The sequence below is a fragment of the Magnolia sinica genome, chromosome 9, assembly GCF_029962835.1.
Source record: "Magnolia sinica isolate HGM2019 chromosome 9, MsV1, whole genome shotgun sequence".
Lineage (NCBI taxonomy): Eukaryota > Viridiplantae > Streptophyta > Magnoliopsida > Magnoliales > Magnoliaceae > Magnolia > Magnolia sinica.
This window is the reverse complement of record NC_080581.1, coordinates 74,664,394-74,681,829: the sequence shown is the minus strand read 5'-3', so window position 1 is coordinate 74,681,829 and position 17,436 is coordinate 74,664,394. Positions and strand designations below refer to the sequence as shown.

The following is a 17,436-nucleotide window of genomic DNA, read 5'->3' as shown; positions in this document are numbered from 1 at the left end:
CTGTAGGCACAAATATCGTCCTGATACAAAACTTCTGTCACCGACAAGCGTTCAATCCCCACCGATTCGTGTGGTATGGCTCACATGAGTTTTTTATCTGCCTGATTTTTAGAATCCGTGGTCTTGCCAAAAAGATGATGTGGCCCCACAGCCCTGGGCCTGCGCCCGGTGTCACAAGCAATCCATTTTCTCAAAATAGTGGTGCCATTCTGATGGATGGACTGGATGAATGTGATATTTGGCACTTTGGCCTACTACAAGGTGGCCCACCTGGAGGTCAGGGCTACATAAATATCACGGTGGGGCCCACCCAAGTAGCCGATCCAGTTTCTGGTACGCCCACCCAATCACCACGTTAGGCCACATGCACTATTCCAGCGAATTTTAGAATAAAGAACAAGAAAAAAAAAAAGTAGACGAGGGTTTGATCATTTCATCCCTTGAAAAGGGATGCTTACCAAAAGAATTCAGTCACTTTCTGATTAAATCCAAATTGCTGAGTAATTCTGCGGCAAAGAATTCTTAATATTAAGGAGGGGTAGCCAAACCGAGTCTATCTATCAAACCTATATAAATCTATATTAATATCCCAAGTACGTACGCCTCCACCACTTGTCAAAGGAAATCTCTCTCTCTCTCTCTCTCTCTCTCTCTCTCTTACAAGTTAGGATTTGGGTTTTCTTGCAATCTTCTGCTGGGGTTTTCTATTAAGGTTTGAATGGAGAGGAATAGCTCGTATGGAACGTCGTGGGCTGATCAATGGGACTACAGCGATTCAGTCGACCCAGTTGCAGACAGGAATAAAGAAAGTGCGAAGAGCAGAAATGGAAGGAAGGTTGGAGATGGGTTGGAGAAGACAAAGGTGGTTGCTGCCTCTGGCATTAAGAAGGTTAAGGAAGGAACATTTTTTAGCCTCGACTGGATCAAAGACAAGTATAAGAAGAGGACCCACAAGCCCTAGTTCCACATCCATTTTATCTTTTTTCTTTCTCTTCCTTTTTGTTTTTTACCCATCTGTACTAGAATTTCTTTCTTTGTTTTATTACTGTGAATGGGAGAGATTTACATATGTTCTCTAATTGAAATTATTTTCTTATTTGGTTATCAGGAGTAGATCTAAATTTGCCTGCCTTTGTTGCCTCTTTAAAAATCAAAGATTTTGGTTTGTGTGTGTTTGGTTGCATAAGTTAGACTGGTTATGAAATAATATTTAGAACTTAAATAAGAATATACTCAGGGGCTGTTTGGGGTGAGGGATTTCGTTCCAAGATTTGTGAAATTTTTGGATTTCAAATGTCTCTCTCTCTCTCTCTCTCTCTCTCTCTCTCTCTCTCTCTTTGAAGATTTGTCAAATTAATGAATTTTCCAATATGAACCTTCAAAAATATTTGATTTAGGGCAAATCCAAATATCTAGAAAAACTAAAAACCTTGCATATCCACAAAATGAAGAATTTGAAACTTCTTTTTTTTTTTTTTGACGCTTCATTTCAAAACGATGGTCTTTGTGATTTGTCAATTCAAATTCAATGCAAATCTATGAATTTGAAAAGTTCATGATAAAATCCATAGTTTCATTTCCTTAATCTCAAGAGGGCCTTAATATTACTGTCGAATGAGCCCATAAAAGTGTTACATGTGATTAAAAAAATAGGCCCTTCCTAAAAGATGGTTGGACGCAGAAATCAGGTGCATTCTTCTTCAAGTGGGCCACCTCATAGAAAACAATGGACATCAGGTGCATTTACTCAGTATACATGTGGGCCAACTTGATGAATCGATTGGTCCGATAGGCAGGTCCACCTTTTCAATGACAATGTCATAGGTCATGGTTGCTCATAAGGTGGACCAATGTGTATATATGGTGGCTTAAAATTGTTGGTTTTGGACTAGCGGCAACCCCTAGTAGGGCCCACCAACCCCAACACATGGCGGAATGGGAGGAGAGGGTAGAAGCGGTGGCCTCTTGATGTAGAGCGGGTCCCGGTTGACAACAGAAGGTATCCGAACTATCAAAACTTAAAACGGACGTAGGTCAAAATGAGCTATCTACCATATATGATTTTGGGGCAGGACGAACCTTGCTACACTGGGTTGTCCGCATCAAATTTGCGAATACCATCTGATTGAGGGTCCAATTTCGGTTTTGGGCTTTAGGAGTTGCGCACAACATGAGAAGTGCTTAAAATAATTAGGAGGACATCCTGGTTTGGCCAAATAGATTAATATGGAGTGTCCTGAGATCGGGGAGGTGAATTGACTTGTTTTTTCATATGTGGTTTGATTTGAGCAGGAGGCTAAGTTCCATATTTCAGCTCTCAAACTTGGTCATGTAATTGTGTCATTCAATCAATCCATCATCATCAATAATAATAATAATAATCTAGAACATAACTTGACACACTATGTATGCATCCATCAGTTGTATCAGAGTGACGACCAACACGATCCTGATGAGAAAATGATGAAATAAGGTGTCGACCTCTTCATCGTCCTACAAAAAAGTTTATACTGCATGGTGATATTTGGCAGATGCAATATTTTCATTTTTCGTGACATATGAATGTCTCTGCAGGACATGCGTTTATAACGGAATTACATTAGCATATTGCAAAGGTGTTGAAATTTGTTATGTGGCATACTTATTGCAAGCGTCAACTTTAATTATTTTTGCTACATCTCATTTGGAAAGTAAATTTTTTGAGTTAGACAAGTAATGATTAATTGCCCTTATGTCAATTGATTAATGTGATGCTAATTTAATTTGAACTTTTTAGACTTTATAATGATTGTGTATGAATAATATTAAAATTATATTTGATGCATTTCCTAATCGAGAGATATAAAACTAGGGGTGTACACGAACCGAGCTAGTCGAGCTCGGCTAACTCACTCGACTCGACTCGAAAAAACTCGACTCGACTCGGTTCGAAGCTGAGTTCAAGCCAAGTCGAGTTGATTTTTTGAGCTCGAAAATGAGTTCGAGCCGAGTTCGAGCAGGCCCTAGCTCGACTCAACTCGGATCGAATCCAGTTCGGTGACTCGATTACTTTGCCATTGATGTTGCTCACGAACTGTTTGATAAAATGACTTAATGAAATGTGGCTGGTAGCAAAGAATGTATGTACATGAAACAAATACCCTTTTTTCTCTTTGTTTTTCTTGGTTTTTTATGTTGCTTAGAAGGTGTTTGATAAAATACCTATAAAACTATTGCCTTTGTTTGTAAAACAGTGGGATTTTGAAGTTGTAGTTCAGGTGTTTGTGGAAATGCCTCAATGGCGAACTTCGCTTGAACTCGGCCCAAGTTGCTAACCGAATTGAGCCGAGCTGGGTAGTCAAGCTTGAGGACCGAGCGAGCTGAGTTCGAGCTGAGGTCAGCTCAACTCGATGTACACCCCTATATAAAACCCTCTCTCATCTAATTTAATGACAAAAAATAGCATTCAAATTAGTGTGGGTGATCTCTTAAAAGGAAAATAATACAAAAAATGATGAGAATAAATTTTATAATTAGAGCATTCCACACTAACTCTCGACCAGCCAGATTCATCCAACGTAACCCTTCGGATTTTTATAAAACTAGGGTTCCAAAAATCCTCTAAAAAAAATTTGGAAATAATTTTTTAATTAGATTATAAGCATGTAAAACTCTTATAACTTGCACGTACTAAAAATTGGAGCTTCAAACACAATAAACCTTGAATAACGTCCCATTACGATAATCCAACTGTACATTACTAGTCTCGGTACCCAGATCACAAAATCCACCGTCCATCAAAACCGCAACTCACAGTAGGATGATTCAGGGCTTGATTACACTGATTGGACCGTCAGATATCGAAACTTAGCCCCCAAAAGTACGTAAACTAGCCTAGAAACACCTAGACATTCGAGGGAACTATCTAGATCAATTTGGAGGGAATCTGACCGTTAAAAACATTAAATCTACAATAAATGAATAAAGATATGCGATGTGCGGCCCACCTAGAAGTACGATCAACACCAGAAAAATCCCCTGGTACCGTACACGTCTGGGTCATGCAGTGGTCGGACCAGATTGTTCATTTGGTCCCTAGTGGACCCCACAAAAAAGAAAAAAAAATAAAATAACTTAAAGTTCAACCTGGTCAGCGAGTGCTGGGTCAAACGCAATAAAACTCCCGCCATTCCCGCGCCCGGGAGTTTGAAACGGACGACTGTCCGTATGTTCGTCGGGTTATGGCCCACCATTGATCATTTTACAAATGATCTGAACCGTTCATCATGATCGTAACAGAGATACGACCACAATATCGTCAATATCACACGTTTTAACGCACATGCGTGCGCACGAGTTTGATCGCAAACCACTGTTTGCTCGTGAAAGAAGATTCCGAAAACGGAAGTAGTTCGCTCCGTTTCGAGTCGATCTGCCACAGAATTTCCATCTCCAGTCACGCAGATCATCCCAACAACCGAAACCGGAAGCTGTGAATTTTTTCCTTCCCGCCAATAATCGCCGAATCGTTTCAGATCAAGATTGATCTGAACCGTTCGTATGCCTTCCAACTCATCAGAAACATTAAAAACGAATCTGAGAAAGCGTAAACAGCTGGAAATCCTAACGAACCACGCCTGTTCGATCAAAACACGTAAGAAACGTGCGGAATTGCGAAAACAGGGAAACCACCGACTTTTCAATCTTTCCGTCCGGAAAACTGGGTCCCACAATCTCCACGGGACCCATCTAAACCACCCAGTGAAACCAGATCGAAGAAAGAACCGTTTATTTGTGATTTTCCATTAGTTCTAAGGTCCTAGAACAGTATACGGCCCTCTTTCGACCATGTTCTTAGATCCTGAACGCCGATTCTTAATAGCCTTGCATCCCCGGAACAATCCTAGCCTTCAAAACTCAAGAAACTCCACTCACTTGGATTGAAACGGCCGAACCCGCTTTTTCTTCTTCTTCTTCTTTTTTGTGCCCATTGTCCTGGTGCGGCACATCTTCAAAATGGAATGGACGGTGTATATACAAAACATGATGGGTCCCACAGAAAATCTGAAAGGTTTTTAATAATGGGCATTCCCATCCCAATTATTCTATTGTGTGCCCACCTGAATTTTGAATCGATCCAGATTTTGGGACCCAAGTAGAAATGAGGGTTATGATAGATGGATTGAATTTGATGCACACATCATGGTGAGTTGTAGTAGATCCGGCCTCAAATCACTGATAAAGAAAACAACAAAGTGACAATCTCTTTTTAAGACTCTTTTCACTTTACGTGGATGTACCACTAAAATCACAATATAGAGGATCAAAGATTATTAGCTAGACATTAACTACTACTTTAAACAAACTCAAGAGATTATTCCTATTCCCATGAAAATACAGTTCAAGGAAACGGAACTTATTCAACAATCAAGCAAAATGAAAGGTGAAAGACATACAATCAACCAAAGCTAAATGTATGCATTTGGATTTTCAAGGAGATATCCTTCTACTGCCTTGAACATTCCCTCCATGTTTCCCATCATCTCCTTTGTTTCATCTTCTTTTGGCAGGTTACCTTCTACAGTCTCAAACTCTCCGTGAAACTTGCATACACTTCCACCATTGATGCCATCTTTGAACTCCAGTGTAAATGTAGTTGATTTCACTTTCTTCCCAAGTAGGCCACCTTCAATCACTGAGTACTTGAACAAACGGTTATTGTCATCGATCTCATCTATGCGGTCCTTCCAGTAGCTGAAGTCCTTGATGGCTGCACATTAACAAAACAAACACATTTTTTTTATTGAAGTATAATGCTGTTATCAAACTTATTTAAAGGCATATTAAGTGTTATATATATATATATATATATATATATATATATATATATATATATATATGTTAGTTACCATCAGTGAAGTTGGACTGTCTGATTGTGCCGACCCCACCATCACCTTCGAGAACGACAATGCTTGATATGATTGCAGGCATGAGCTTGGGCATGAGGTTGTGGGAATCCTTCACCATTGCCTTCCAGAGTCTCGATGGTGAGACTGGAGACAAGATTTCATGACCCACAGTACCAGCGACCATGATTTCAATACTATTAATGAGTATAAAAGTCTATGACTGTGGTTTTTGAGTAGGTAGGTGGATTTGAGCTTGCTAAAAGATGAGAAGATGCATGTATATTTATAGATGGTGATGGTAGAAAGGGAGGTAGGAGAAGCGAGTTCTCTTTCATAGGATTTAGCTCCACTGAATACATTGAAAATTCTCATATATTCCAATCTTAGGCAATGCATGCAGGATGAGACAAATGATAATAAAAAAAGCGGGGATCCCTTGCTTTGTAGTGTAGCTGAGGCAATATTGAGCTTTGATAAGCGCATACATGCGACATAAAGCTTGCGTACATGCCACACACGTGAGCATGGCACATACATGTTAGATCTAGTCCATCCATCGGTTTGTTGAGATCTTACATTGTTTCCCAAAAATAAAATCTGGTCTAACCAGGGCTACTATATATTGTAAACAATACTGTAAACAGGTGTATATGTAGACAAACACTTACACATGTATATTTGCAAGCTATGGTCCATCTGACGGGTGGATCAAGCGGATTCTTAAGCCCAGGCATCAAAATAGAGTGCCATTCTGATGGATGTACTAGATCCCAGACTTATAGAGCCCTAATGACACATGTGGCACATGTTCATAGGATGTTTGACATGTCACAAATGCATTCTTCGCACAATTGAACCAAAAGATGTATAAATGAAAGTGAAAGTAATCCGTTAGATCTCTTCCAATCCTACATAGAGCATAATATATTTGGGCCCAAGCACATTCAGATTGAAGAAATTCATTCAAGATAAGTAAAAATTGGCGTTCAAATAGTGGGTCGTAAATCATTCGTAACTTCTAATCTAGACATTGTCACAAATTGCACAACTATCAATGTTTATGTAACGTTGGTTTTGGGGTCAATCGACCTGTATGGAAGGTCACACACCCCCTTTTTACAGAAAACACACTCTTCCAGTTCAAAATTATAATTTTAGAAAATTTGATTATTTTTAGTAATTTGTATTTTCGTTGTATCTCCTTGATTTTTAGAGTTTTAGGATTTTTCATCTTTTTAAAAAATCATTTGTAATAATGTTAAGAATGTTCTAGTAAGCTTTATCTAGACATTTTTATTTTTGGCAACTTAAGCTTTAGAAAAGTTTTGCTTTGGAGTAACTTTTAAACTAATGGTATAATCGATAAATTATAAAAACATTATTCAATAAAATACTTGAATTTTCTTTCTTATTTTATAATGGACTCAAAAAATCTCCTTATGGATTCAATGTTTAATCACTTGTAGAAGAAGGTGATCTTTCTCTTATTGTGTCACACTCTTCTTTGTCATTATTAGCTTTATTTCACACGCCTGGTGAGATTGGCAAAGGTCTCAAATGTTAAAACTTTTTAGAGAAGTTTACAAAAAACTACATAATAACATGGAATTTACATTCCAATAACATTTTTTTAACGCTCGGTTGGGTGCGCATGTGAGAAAATGGGTCCGCTACTTGAGTCAACCATTGTGATGTTTGTGTAAAATCTACGCTCAGCGCCAACTGCATTGCCTCATATTATGTGAAGGGCCCAAAAATCACCCTAATCTATTATCCAAGTGGACTACTTATTTGGAAACATTGTACCGGGCAACCATGACCTTCCAAGTTGTTTCCCTTGGTACGCATCCACCTGAATCATCGATGGTTCTGATTTTTAGGGCCCATGCCCAAATTTTGTGTGGACTCTAATGGTTTTAGTGGATTTCATATAATCATCTTATTGGAAGTTGTAAAAATCAAAGGTGGACTTTTCTCTAGAAACTGCTTTCTTTGGTGTAGCCCACTTGATGCAAAAGTTAGCATGATTCTTTTCTCTAGAAACACTAAGAGCTTATTTTTAACGATCCGAGTCTAGCACCCAAGTATATAACTTATATGCTCACAAATCATAATTCACATTTTATTACATGATATCAATTTATTAACTAAAATAAATATAAAGTTTTAAATCATATTGTTCAATCCTTTATTAAATTCTAAAAAGAGTAATAAATATATAATTTAAAATCTTAAAATCAGAAAAATTATCCTTGAAACCTTATAATTTTTTGAAAAGTGCATAATATATAGTGTAAGGAGACAGTCACACCTTGAAAATGGTGCCCAAGTCCATAGCTATGCTCTTGAGATGTGATTTGGGGTTTTTTTTTTTTTTTTTTCAAACGACTGATTTGTTAGTGTCTCACCGAAGTAACATGCACAGTTCTTTTTAAAATAAGAGCTGCTTTAATAAGCTCTTTTTATTTTAGCTCTTGTTTTAAATAAGCTCATTTGGTAAAATCATATTTTCAAAAAAAAAAAAAAAAACTTCTTATATGAAATAAAAATGTTTGGTAAAATTTTCAAATAAGAACTTTTTCTTTATTTTTAAATATTACAACAGCTCTGTTATAAGAGTAATCCATACGATTGTTTTGGTGGATCTCATTATAGATTGGCCATGTTCCAAATGGCAAAAGAATGAATAGGTGCAACCTTCATGTTTTAAGACATTTAGGCTGTTTATTATGTCGAATGTTGGATGTCGAAGCTCTATTTAATGGAGCCCACCTTTGATGTGGATCGTCTGTCAGTTGAGCCAAACCTTCAAAGTGGCTGTCCATCATGCAAGGCTTGTCTTGGACGTAGACCATTCATCGTTAGAGGCTGACCTTTGATGTAGACAATCCATTATGTGGGGACCACCTTGATGTTGGTCATCTATAATGTGGGGCCCACCATCAATGTTAATTGTCCTTTGTGTGGGGCCTCCCTCAATGTTCATTAGACACCACATGGAATCCACATTTGATGTGTCCATCTTGTGAGCCCCTCCCTTCGTAGTGGGTTGTCTATCATGTGGGGCTCACTTTTAATGTCCACCTTCCATCAGGTAGAGCAAACCTTCTATGTGGATCATCCATCATGTTGGGCCACTTTAGATATGGGCCGTCTATCATGCGGGACCTTGGATGAGGATCGTCCAATAGGTGGGGTCCACTTAATGTGGACTATCTATCATGAGGGGCACACTTTGATGTGTGTCATCCATCATGTATGGCACACTTTGTCCATTCTGTGGGCCACCTTGATGTGGACCATTCATTATGTGGGGATCCCTTCAATGCATATTGTTCATCATGTGGGCCCACCATTGATGTCAACTGGCCATCACGTTAGCCACCTTTGATGTCCTTTTATCATTTGGTCCGACCTTCAATGTCCACCATCCATTTCGTGGTTCCCACCTTTGATGTAGGTCGTCCATCATGTGCGGCCACACTTTGATGTGGGGCATCCTTTATATGAGGCCCACCTTTGATGTGGACCATTCATCATGTGGAGCCCCACCTTCAATATGGGTTGCTCATTGAGTGGGTTCACCTTAGAGAGCTTGTAAAGAGAAGGGAGGAGGGTAAGATGGTAATTAGTAATTACTTTAAAAAATAAGGACAAACTTATTCAAATATTAACAAAAAAATGTCTACCTGATTAAACCAAATAAGCTCTAAAGAAAAGTGACCTTCTCATCACTTTTTTTTTTTTTTTTTTTTAAATAATTTTAATTTTAATTTTTAAATAAGCAAATAAACTCTTATCAGCGTAAATGCCAAACGGCACCTTAGCTTGGTAAGCACGGTTGTAAAAGTAACTTATGTGATAAAAGTTACTTCATCCCTTCAAGTTTTTAACTTTTTACTTTTCAACTTCAAACTTCCATTTCTCTCCATGTAATAAATGGTACATATCAAAAAAAGAAAAAAAAGAAAAAGAAAAAGAAGAAGAAGAAGTGCCACATGATGGCAGTCCACATCAAAGTTGGGACCAGCTTGATGTTGGTAATCTATAATGTGGGGCCCATCATCAATGTTAATTGTCCTTTGTGTGGGGCCTCCCTCAATGTTCATTAGACACCACATGGAATCTACATTTGATGTGTCCATCTCGTGAGCCCTTCCCTTCGTAGTGGGTTGTCTATCATGTGGGGCTCACTTTTAATGTCCACCTTCCATCAGGTAGAGCAAACCTTCTGTGTGGATCATCCATCATGTTGGGCCACTTTAGATATGGGTCATCTATCATGCGGGACCTTGGATGAGGATCGTCCAATAGGTGGGGTCCACTTAATGTGGACTATCTATCATGAGGGGCACACTTTGATGTGTGTCATCCATCATGTATGGCACACTTTGTCCATTCTGTGGGCCACGTTGATGTGGACCATTCATTATGTGGGGACCCCTTCAATACATATTGTTCATCATGTGGGCCCACTGTTAATGTCAACTACCCATCACGTTGGCCACCTTTGATGTCCTTTTATCATTTGGTCCCACCTTCAATGTCCATCATCCATTTCGTGGGTCCCACCTTTGATGTAGGTCGTCCATCATGTGAGGCCGCACTTTAATGTGGGGCATCCTTTATGTGAGGCCCACCTTTGATGTAGACCATTCATCATGTGGAGCCCCACCTTCAATATGGGTTGCTCATTGAGTGGGTTCACCTTAGAGAGCTTGTAAAGAGAAGGGAGGAGGGTAAGATGGTAATTAGTAATTACTTTAAAAAATAAGGACAAACTTATTCAAATATTAACAAAAAAATGTCTACCCAATTAAACCAAATAAGCTATGAAGAAAAGTGACCTTCTCATCACTTTTTTTTTTTTTTTAAATAATAATAAAAATTAAATTTTAATTTTTAAATAAGCAAATAAACTCTTATCAGCATAAATGCCAAATGGCCCCTTAGCTTGGTAAGCACGATTGTAAAAGTAACTTATGTGATAAAAGTTACTTCATCCCTTCAAGTTTTTACTTTTTACTTTTCAACTTCAAACTTCCATCTCTCTCCATGTGATAAATGGTACATATCAAAAAAAGAAAAAAAAAGAAAAAGAAAAAAAGAAAAAGAAGTGCCACGTGATGGCAGTCCACATCAAAGTTGGGGCCCACATGATGGACGGTCCACATCAGAGGTGGGCTTCACATTATGGATGACCACATCAAGGTGAGACCACGTAATGTATTGTCCACGTCAGTAGACCCCTAATGATGAATGACCCATATCAAAAGCAGGACCCGCATGATGGACGATCTACATTAAAGGTAGGAACTACAAATTATAGATGGTCCATATCAAAGGTGGGCTCCACATGAGAGGCAACGGATACTAAAGGTGGCCCCCCATATGGACAATAACATTGAAGGTAGGCCCCACATGATGGATGACCCACATCAAGGTGGGCCTCACATAATGGAAGGTCCACATCAAAGGTGTCGATGATGAATGACCAACATCCAAGGTTAGCCCAGCATGATGGATGACCTACATCGAAGGTGGGTCCCACACAATGGACGGTCTGCATAAAAGGTGGGCCCTAGATAATGGACAATCTATTTTGATGGTAGGCCCCACATGATGGACAACCCACATCAAGGTAAGCATCAAATAATGGACGGTCTATATCAAAGGTGTTGATGATGAATCACCCACATCCAAGGTGGGCCAGCATGATCGATGACCTACATCAAAGGTGGTGCCTACATGATGGATGATCCACATCAAAGGTGAGCTCCACATAATTGGCTGTGGATATCAAAGGAGGGCCTCACATAATGGACAATAACATTGATGGTGGGCCCCACATGATAGATGACCCATATCAAGGTGGGCCTCACATGAGGACCATTCACATCAAAGGTTAGCCTTAACGATGAATGACTAACATCTAAGGCAGGCCTGCTTTATGGATGACCTACTTCGAAGTTGAGCCTTGCATGATAGATGGTCTACATTAAAGGTCGGCCTGCATGATGGACAGTTCAATCCAAGGTGGGCCCTGCATAATGGATATCCTACATCGAAGGTCAGCCTTGCAAGGTGGATGGTCCATATTGAATGTAGGCCCATGTAATGGATGGTTTACATTGAAGACAGGGCTAAGGTGGACCCAACATAATGAACTGTCTATGTCAAAGGTTGGGCCCACATGATAGATAGTAGATATTGAGGGTAGACTGTACAAACTTGAGGATAAGTACTAATCATACTTTTTTACTTTTTTGCTGCATGGAAAATGAGAATAAGCTACTTGAGGCATAAGTAGCTGATGGAAAGTAACATACGATCCAACACCCCTGGATGATTGAGTTTAGGTCTATGTACTTCGAACCATGAGCAAGCCATCTCAGCCACAACCCATCCATTATAAGTCCTTTAACATGAATTGTAAGAATCATGTAGGTAAAGCCGAAGGAGGCCAGGCCCACTTGAAAACTTTGTAGATTAAGCTTAAAATACAATGGGATGTTTGCATGACATCTAATTGTCCATCTTGTGAGACTCATGTTCTCAAGTAAGACCCATCCAATGCTCAGGTGAGCCACACCATGTAAATACATACCTAAAGGTTCTAAAATCAGTGTAGCCTACCTGAGTTTTGAAGTGACCTATTGTATTTTATTTTTTACACATCTCATTATCCTAGTGGGGCACATCTTCAAAATGAATTGGATGGTATATCCAAAACACGATGGCCCCACAGACAATCTGAAAGGTTTATAATAACTGGCATCCCCATCCCAATTATTCTATTGTGTGTCCACCTGAATTTTGAATGGATCCAAATTTTGGGACCCAAGTGGAAAATGAGGGGCAACACTTGATGGATGGATTGAATTTCATGTACACATCATGGTGGGAGCCACACATTGTGTTGTAGGTTAAGCTCAACTTAAAAAGTTTAAGACTCTTTCACTTGATGTGATGTACCACTACAATCACAATATAGAGTAACAAAAATAATTATTTAGCAAGACATTAACTACTATTTGAAAACAAACTCTAAGGGCTTCCTATTCCCATGCAAACACAGTCCAAAGAAATGGAACTTATTCAACAATCAATCAAAATCAAAGGTGAAAGCCTCACAATCAACCAAAGCTATATGTATGCATTTGGATTTTCAAAGAGATATCCTTCTACTGCCTTGAACATTCCCTCCATGTTTCCCATCATCTCCTTAGTTTCATCTTCTTTAGGCAGGTTACCTTCTACCGTCTCAAACTCTCCGTGAAACTTGCATACACTTCCGCCATTGATGCCATCTTTGAACTCTAGAGTAAATGTAGTTGATTTCACTTTCTTCCCAAGTAGGCCACCTTCGATCACCGAGTACTTGAACAAACGGTTACTGTCGTCGATCTCATCAATGCGGTCCTTCCAGTAGCTGAAGTCCTTGATTGCTACATATTAAGAAAACAAACACATTTAAAAAATAAATAAATAAATAAAATTGAAGTCTAATGCACTGTTATCGAACTTGTTTAAAGCCATATGAAGTACTAAAATTTTTTTACGTTAGTTACCATCGGTGAAGTTGGACTGTCTGATTGTGCCGACCCCACCATCACCTTCTAGAACAACAATGCTCGATATGATTTCAGGCATGAGCTTGGGCATGAGGTTGTGGGAATCCTTCACCATTGCCTTCCAGAGTCTCGATGGTGAGATCGGAGACAAGATTTCGTGACCCAGTGTACCGGCGACCATGATTTCAATACTATATATTAATGAGTATAAACGTCTATGGCTGTGGTTTTTGAGTAGGTAGGTGAGCTTGAGCTTGCATGCAAAAGATGAGAAGATGCATGAAGATTTATAGATGCTGATGGTAGAAAGGGAGGTGGGGGAAGTGAGTTGTCTTTCATAGGATTTAGCTCCATTGAATACATTGAAAATTCCCTTATATTCCAATCTTCGGCGTTGTATGTAGGTTGAGACAAATGATAATGAAAAATGAGGAGATCCCTTGCTTTGTGTTGTAGTGAGGGAATATTGAGCTTTGATATGCGCACACACGTGCCAGAAAGCTCTCGTACATGACACATGTGTGAGCATGGCACACACTTGTGAGATCTAATCCATCCATCAGTTTGTCTGAGCTTTTATATGATTTCCCAAAAATAAAATTTGGTCCGATCAGCAGGTGGGCTATCACTACGTGAAAAATGGAAAAAAAGGACGGATTTAGAGACGGTTCTGGACCGTCTCTAAAATTGCTTGGTTTAAAGACGCTTTAGAGACGGCCGTAAACCGTCTCTAAAATTTTAGACGGCCCCTGACCGTCCTTAATATTGTCTTAAAAATTTAAACGTCCACAAATCATTTAAGACGGTCATTGACCGTCTTATATGGGTCATCTGAGACGGTCATTGGCCGTCCGCATTAGAGACGGTCCTTGACCGTCTTATGTGCGGTCATCTGAGACGGTCATTGGCCGTCTGCATTAGAGACGGTCATTGGCCGTCTTTTACTTGCAATCTGAGACTGTCAAAGACCGTCTCTATTAGAGACGGTCCTTAGCCGTCTTACAGCCCTATCAAAGACCATCTCTAATAGAGACGGTCTAGGGCCGTCTCTGTTGGAGACTGTCAACGACCGTCTCTATTAGAGACGGTCCTAATCCGTCTCTAATGCTCAATTAACCTCCTCTAACAAAGTATGAATTTCGAAAAAAAAAATAGTTAAGAAACTTAGAAAAATAATTAACAATGTTTAAGAAAAATTTAAATTTTGAAAAAAAAATTGTTGATAATTTTGAAAAAAAAAAATTTCGATAAAAAATTGATATTTTGAAAAAGAAAATTTAAAAAATTAAACAAAATTGTGAAAATTTTGACAAATTGAAAAAAATATATTTTTTAAAAAAGAAAACTAAATTTTGTATTTTGACAAGAAAAATTGAAAAGTTATATATAACAAAAGTGAGATTAAAAAAATGATATTTTAAAAAAGAAAATTTAAGAAATTAAACAAAATTGTGAAAAAATTGACAAATTGTAAATATATATATATATATATATATATATTTTAAAAAAGAAAACTAAATTTTTTATTTTGATAAGAAAAATTGAAAAGTTAGATAACAAAAGTGAGATTTCGATAAAAAAAAATGATATTTTGAAAAAGAAAAAATAAAAAAATAAACAAAATTGTGAAAAAATTGTCAAATTGTAAAAAAATATATTTTTTAAAAAAGAAAAGTAGATTTTGTATTTTGACAAGAAAAATTGAAAAGTTATATAACAAAAGTGAGATTTTGATGATGTGTTGTATATCCTTGCTGCCCATACATTTCTCCAACCCATTTTTTGGCTAGGTATAAACAATTGTGTAGATTTAAATCTTAAGTGGACTACACCACTAGAAAGAATGATAATATAATACCTCGCCATTAAAAATTATAAAGAGCCCATCGTAAGGTTTTAGTAATGTTTATTTGCAATCCAACTTGTTGATAATGTAAAGAAGATGTACATAAAGGTAAACTACAAAGATCAAATTGATCCAAAGCTTTCTTGGCCTTCAAAAGGTTTTTAATGGTTATTCATCATATTATTTTGATTGGTATGACCCACCTAAGATTATTTAGTTCTTATGATTTAAAATCACATCGTAAAATATGATGGAAAAATATATGGACGGTGTCGATATACATAAAATATATCAAGGTGGGCCCTACAGGATTAGAGTAACACCTATGAAAGAGTTACCTAAAATAGTGAAATGATACTGTAAGGTCACCTCATGGGAACTTCCCATGAGGTTAATCTCTGTGTGCCCCACCATGATGTGTGTAGAACATCAACACCATGCATTTGATATGTCCCATTTAAGTTCAAAAATCTGTCATATACGAAACTCAGGTGGGCCATAGCATCTAAAACTATGTGAAGACATCCCTAAAACATATAAAAGCATTTGGTAGGGCTCACATGAGTTTTGGATGTGTGTGAAACTTGGTCTAACTCCTCATCCAAGTGGGACACACATAATGAATGGGTTGGATCTATGAACCACATCTAGGTGGGCCCAATAAATGATTATGAATGTTTTAATGGGAGGGTAACCCTTTCAACTATAGTATGTGGTGTGGCCCACCCAAGTCATGAATTGACTTTATTTTTAAGCTTGTGGCCCACCATGGAATGGTGCATTTGATTGACGGGGTATATCCAAAGTTCAAGTGGACTCACCATAGAAAAGAGTGGGATAGTGACACCCACTATTGAAACCTTCTTAGGGCCCGTTGCGATGTTTATTTGAGCTCCAATCTGTTTATAAGTTAATACAGACATGGATGCGGTTAAAACTTGGTCTGATATCCCTCATCCAAGTGGGACACACATAATGAGTGGATTGGATATGTGAATCACATTCAGGCAGGCCCAATATATGATTATGAATGTTTTAAGGAAACCCTTCTCCACTACATTTAGGTGAGTTACTCGTTACTTTTACCAGAGTAAACTCTGTGGGGTCCACTGTTATTTATTTGTTTTATCCATTCCATTCATCCATGTTAACAGATAAATTGAAGTCTAAAGAACAAAATGGAAGCATATCCAAAACTCAAGTGGACCACACCACAGGAAATAGCTAGTGTGATTGAACCTCTACCATTTAAAATTTCTTGGAGGCCATAGAAGTTTTGGATCAAGCTGATGTTCGTGTTTTCTATTCATTCATATAGTTTTGATATAATGAACAACCTTTAACCGTTTTTGGACAATCTGATCAGTTCAGATTGAAAAGTAAATAACTTCAGATGTTTAAATCAAAATTCACTCAAATTGTTGATCAATCTTGTTTGCCCAATATCTCTCTCATATGTAGCATGATCGGGGCGAGTAACTAGTCAATTTGAGGGTAATGAACAGTAAATTAGAGTGAATGGACCAGACATGTAAAATGGGCCAAATATTCTGGTCAAAATTGCGACCCAATTTATTGACCTCGTGAGAACCTGTTATTTATTTATTTTATCCACTCCGTTAATCTATGTTAACGGATAATTTTAGGGCGTGATCCGAAAAATGAAGAAAATTAAAATCTCAAGTAGACCACAGCACAGGAAACAGTTTGATTGAACATCTACCATTGAAAATTTTTTGGAGGCCAAAGAAGTTTTGGATCAAGCTGATGTTTGTGCTTTCTCTTCATCCATGTCTTTGTGATCATATTAACAAGTTGGATGACAAATAAAAATTACTTTAGACCCTAGGAAGGTTTCAATAGTGGAAATCACTATTCCACACTGTTTCCTATGTAATGGTCCAATTGAGCTTTGGATCTACTTTAATTTTGGGATCAACCCCTAAAGTTAGCATTAAAAAGGTAATATTTTATATATAATTAAAATGTAATATTTAAATGATTTAAAATATCTATATATATATATATATATATATAATTAAAAGGTAATATTTATATGATTTAAAATGTTATATGAAAAAGAATATTGAAAAGTTTAGAAATTTTAACTATGTTTGAGAAAAATTTT

The 17,436-nt window shown here is 37.8% G+C and overlaps 2 protein-coding genes and 1 long non-coding RNA gene across 3 annotated transcripts; 1 reads left to right on the top strand and 2 right to left on the bottom strand.

The window, feature by feature from the left end:
- The first annotated feature begins 409 nt into the window (after positions 1–409).
- LOC131256461 (uncharacterized) lies at positions 410–1,085 on the top strand. The gene is made up of 2 exons (XR_009176829.1): positions 410–593; positions 713–1,085. It is a non-coding gene; the product is annotated as an uncharacterized LOC131256461 (long non-coding RNA).
- A 3,888-nt stretch (positions 1,086–4,973) lies between these two features.
- On the bottom strand, positions 4,974–6,072 carry LOC131256459 (pathogenesis-related protein STH-2-like). The gene is made up of 2 exons (XM_058257346.1): positions 5,889–6,072; positions 4,974–5,749 (listed from the first exon to the last, which is right to left on the bottom strand). Exons 1-2 carry the CDS (start codon positions 6,070–6,072, stop codon positions 5,448–5,450), a joined length of 486 nt encoding a protein of 161 aa, XP_058113329.1. The 3' UTR covers positions 4,974–5,447.
- A 6,962-nt stretch (positions 6,073–13,034) lies between these two features.
- LOC131255131 (pathogenesis-related protein STH-2-like) lies at positions 13,035–13,643 on the bottom strand. The gene is made up of 2 exons (XM_058255827.1): positions 13,460–13,643; positions 13,035–13,336 (listed from the first exon to the last, which is right to left on the bottom strand). Exons 1-2 carry the CDS (start codon positions 13,641–13,643, stop codon positions 13,035–13,037), a joined length of 486 nt encoding a protein of 161 aa, XP_058111810.1.
- Between the last annotated feature and the right edge of the window lie 3,793 nt (positions 13,644–17,436).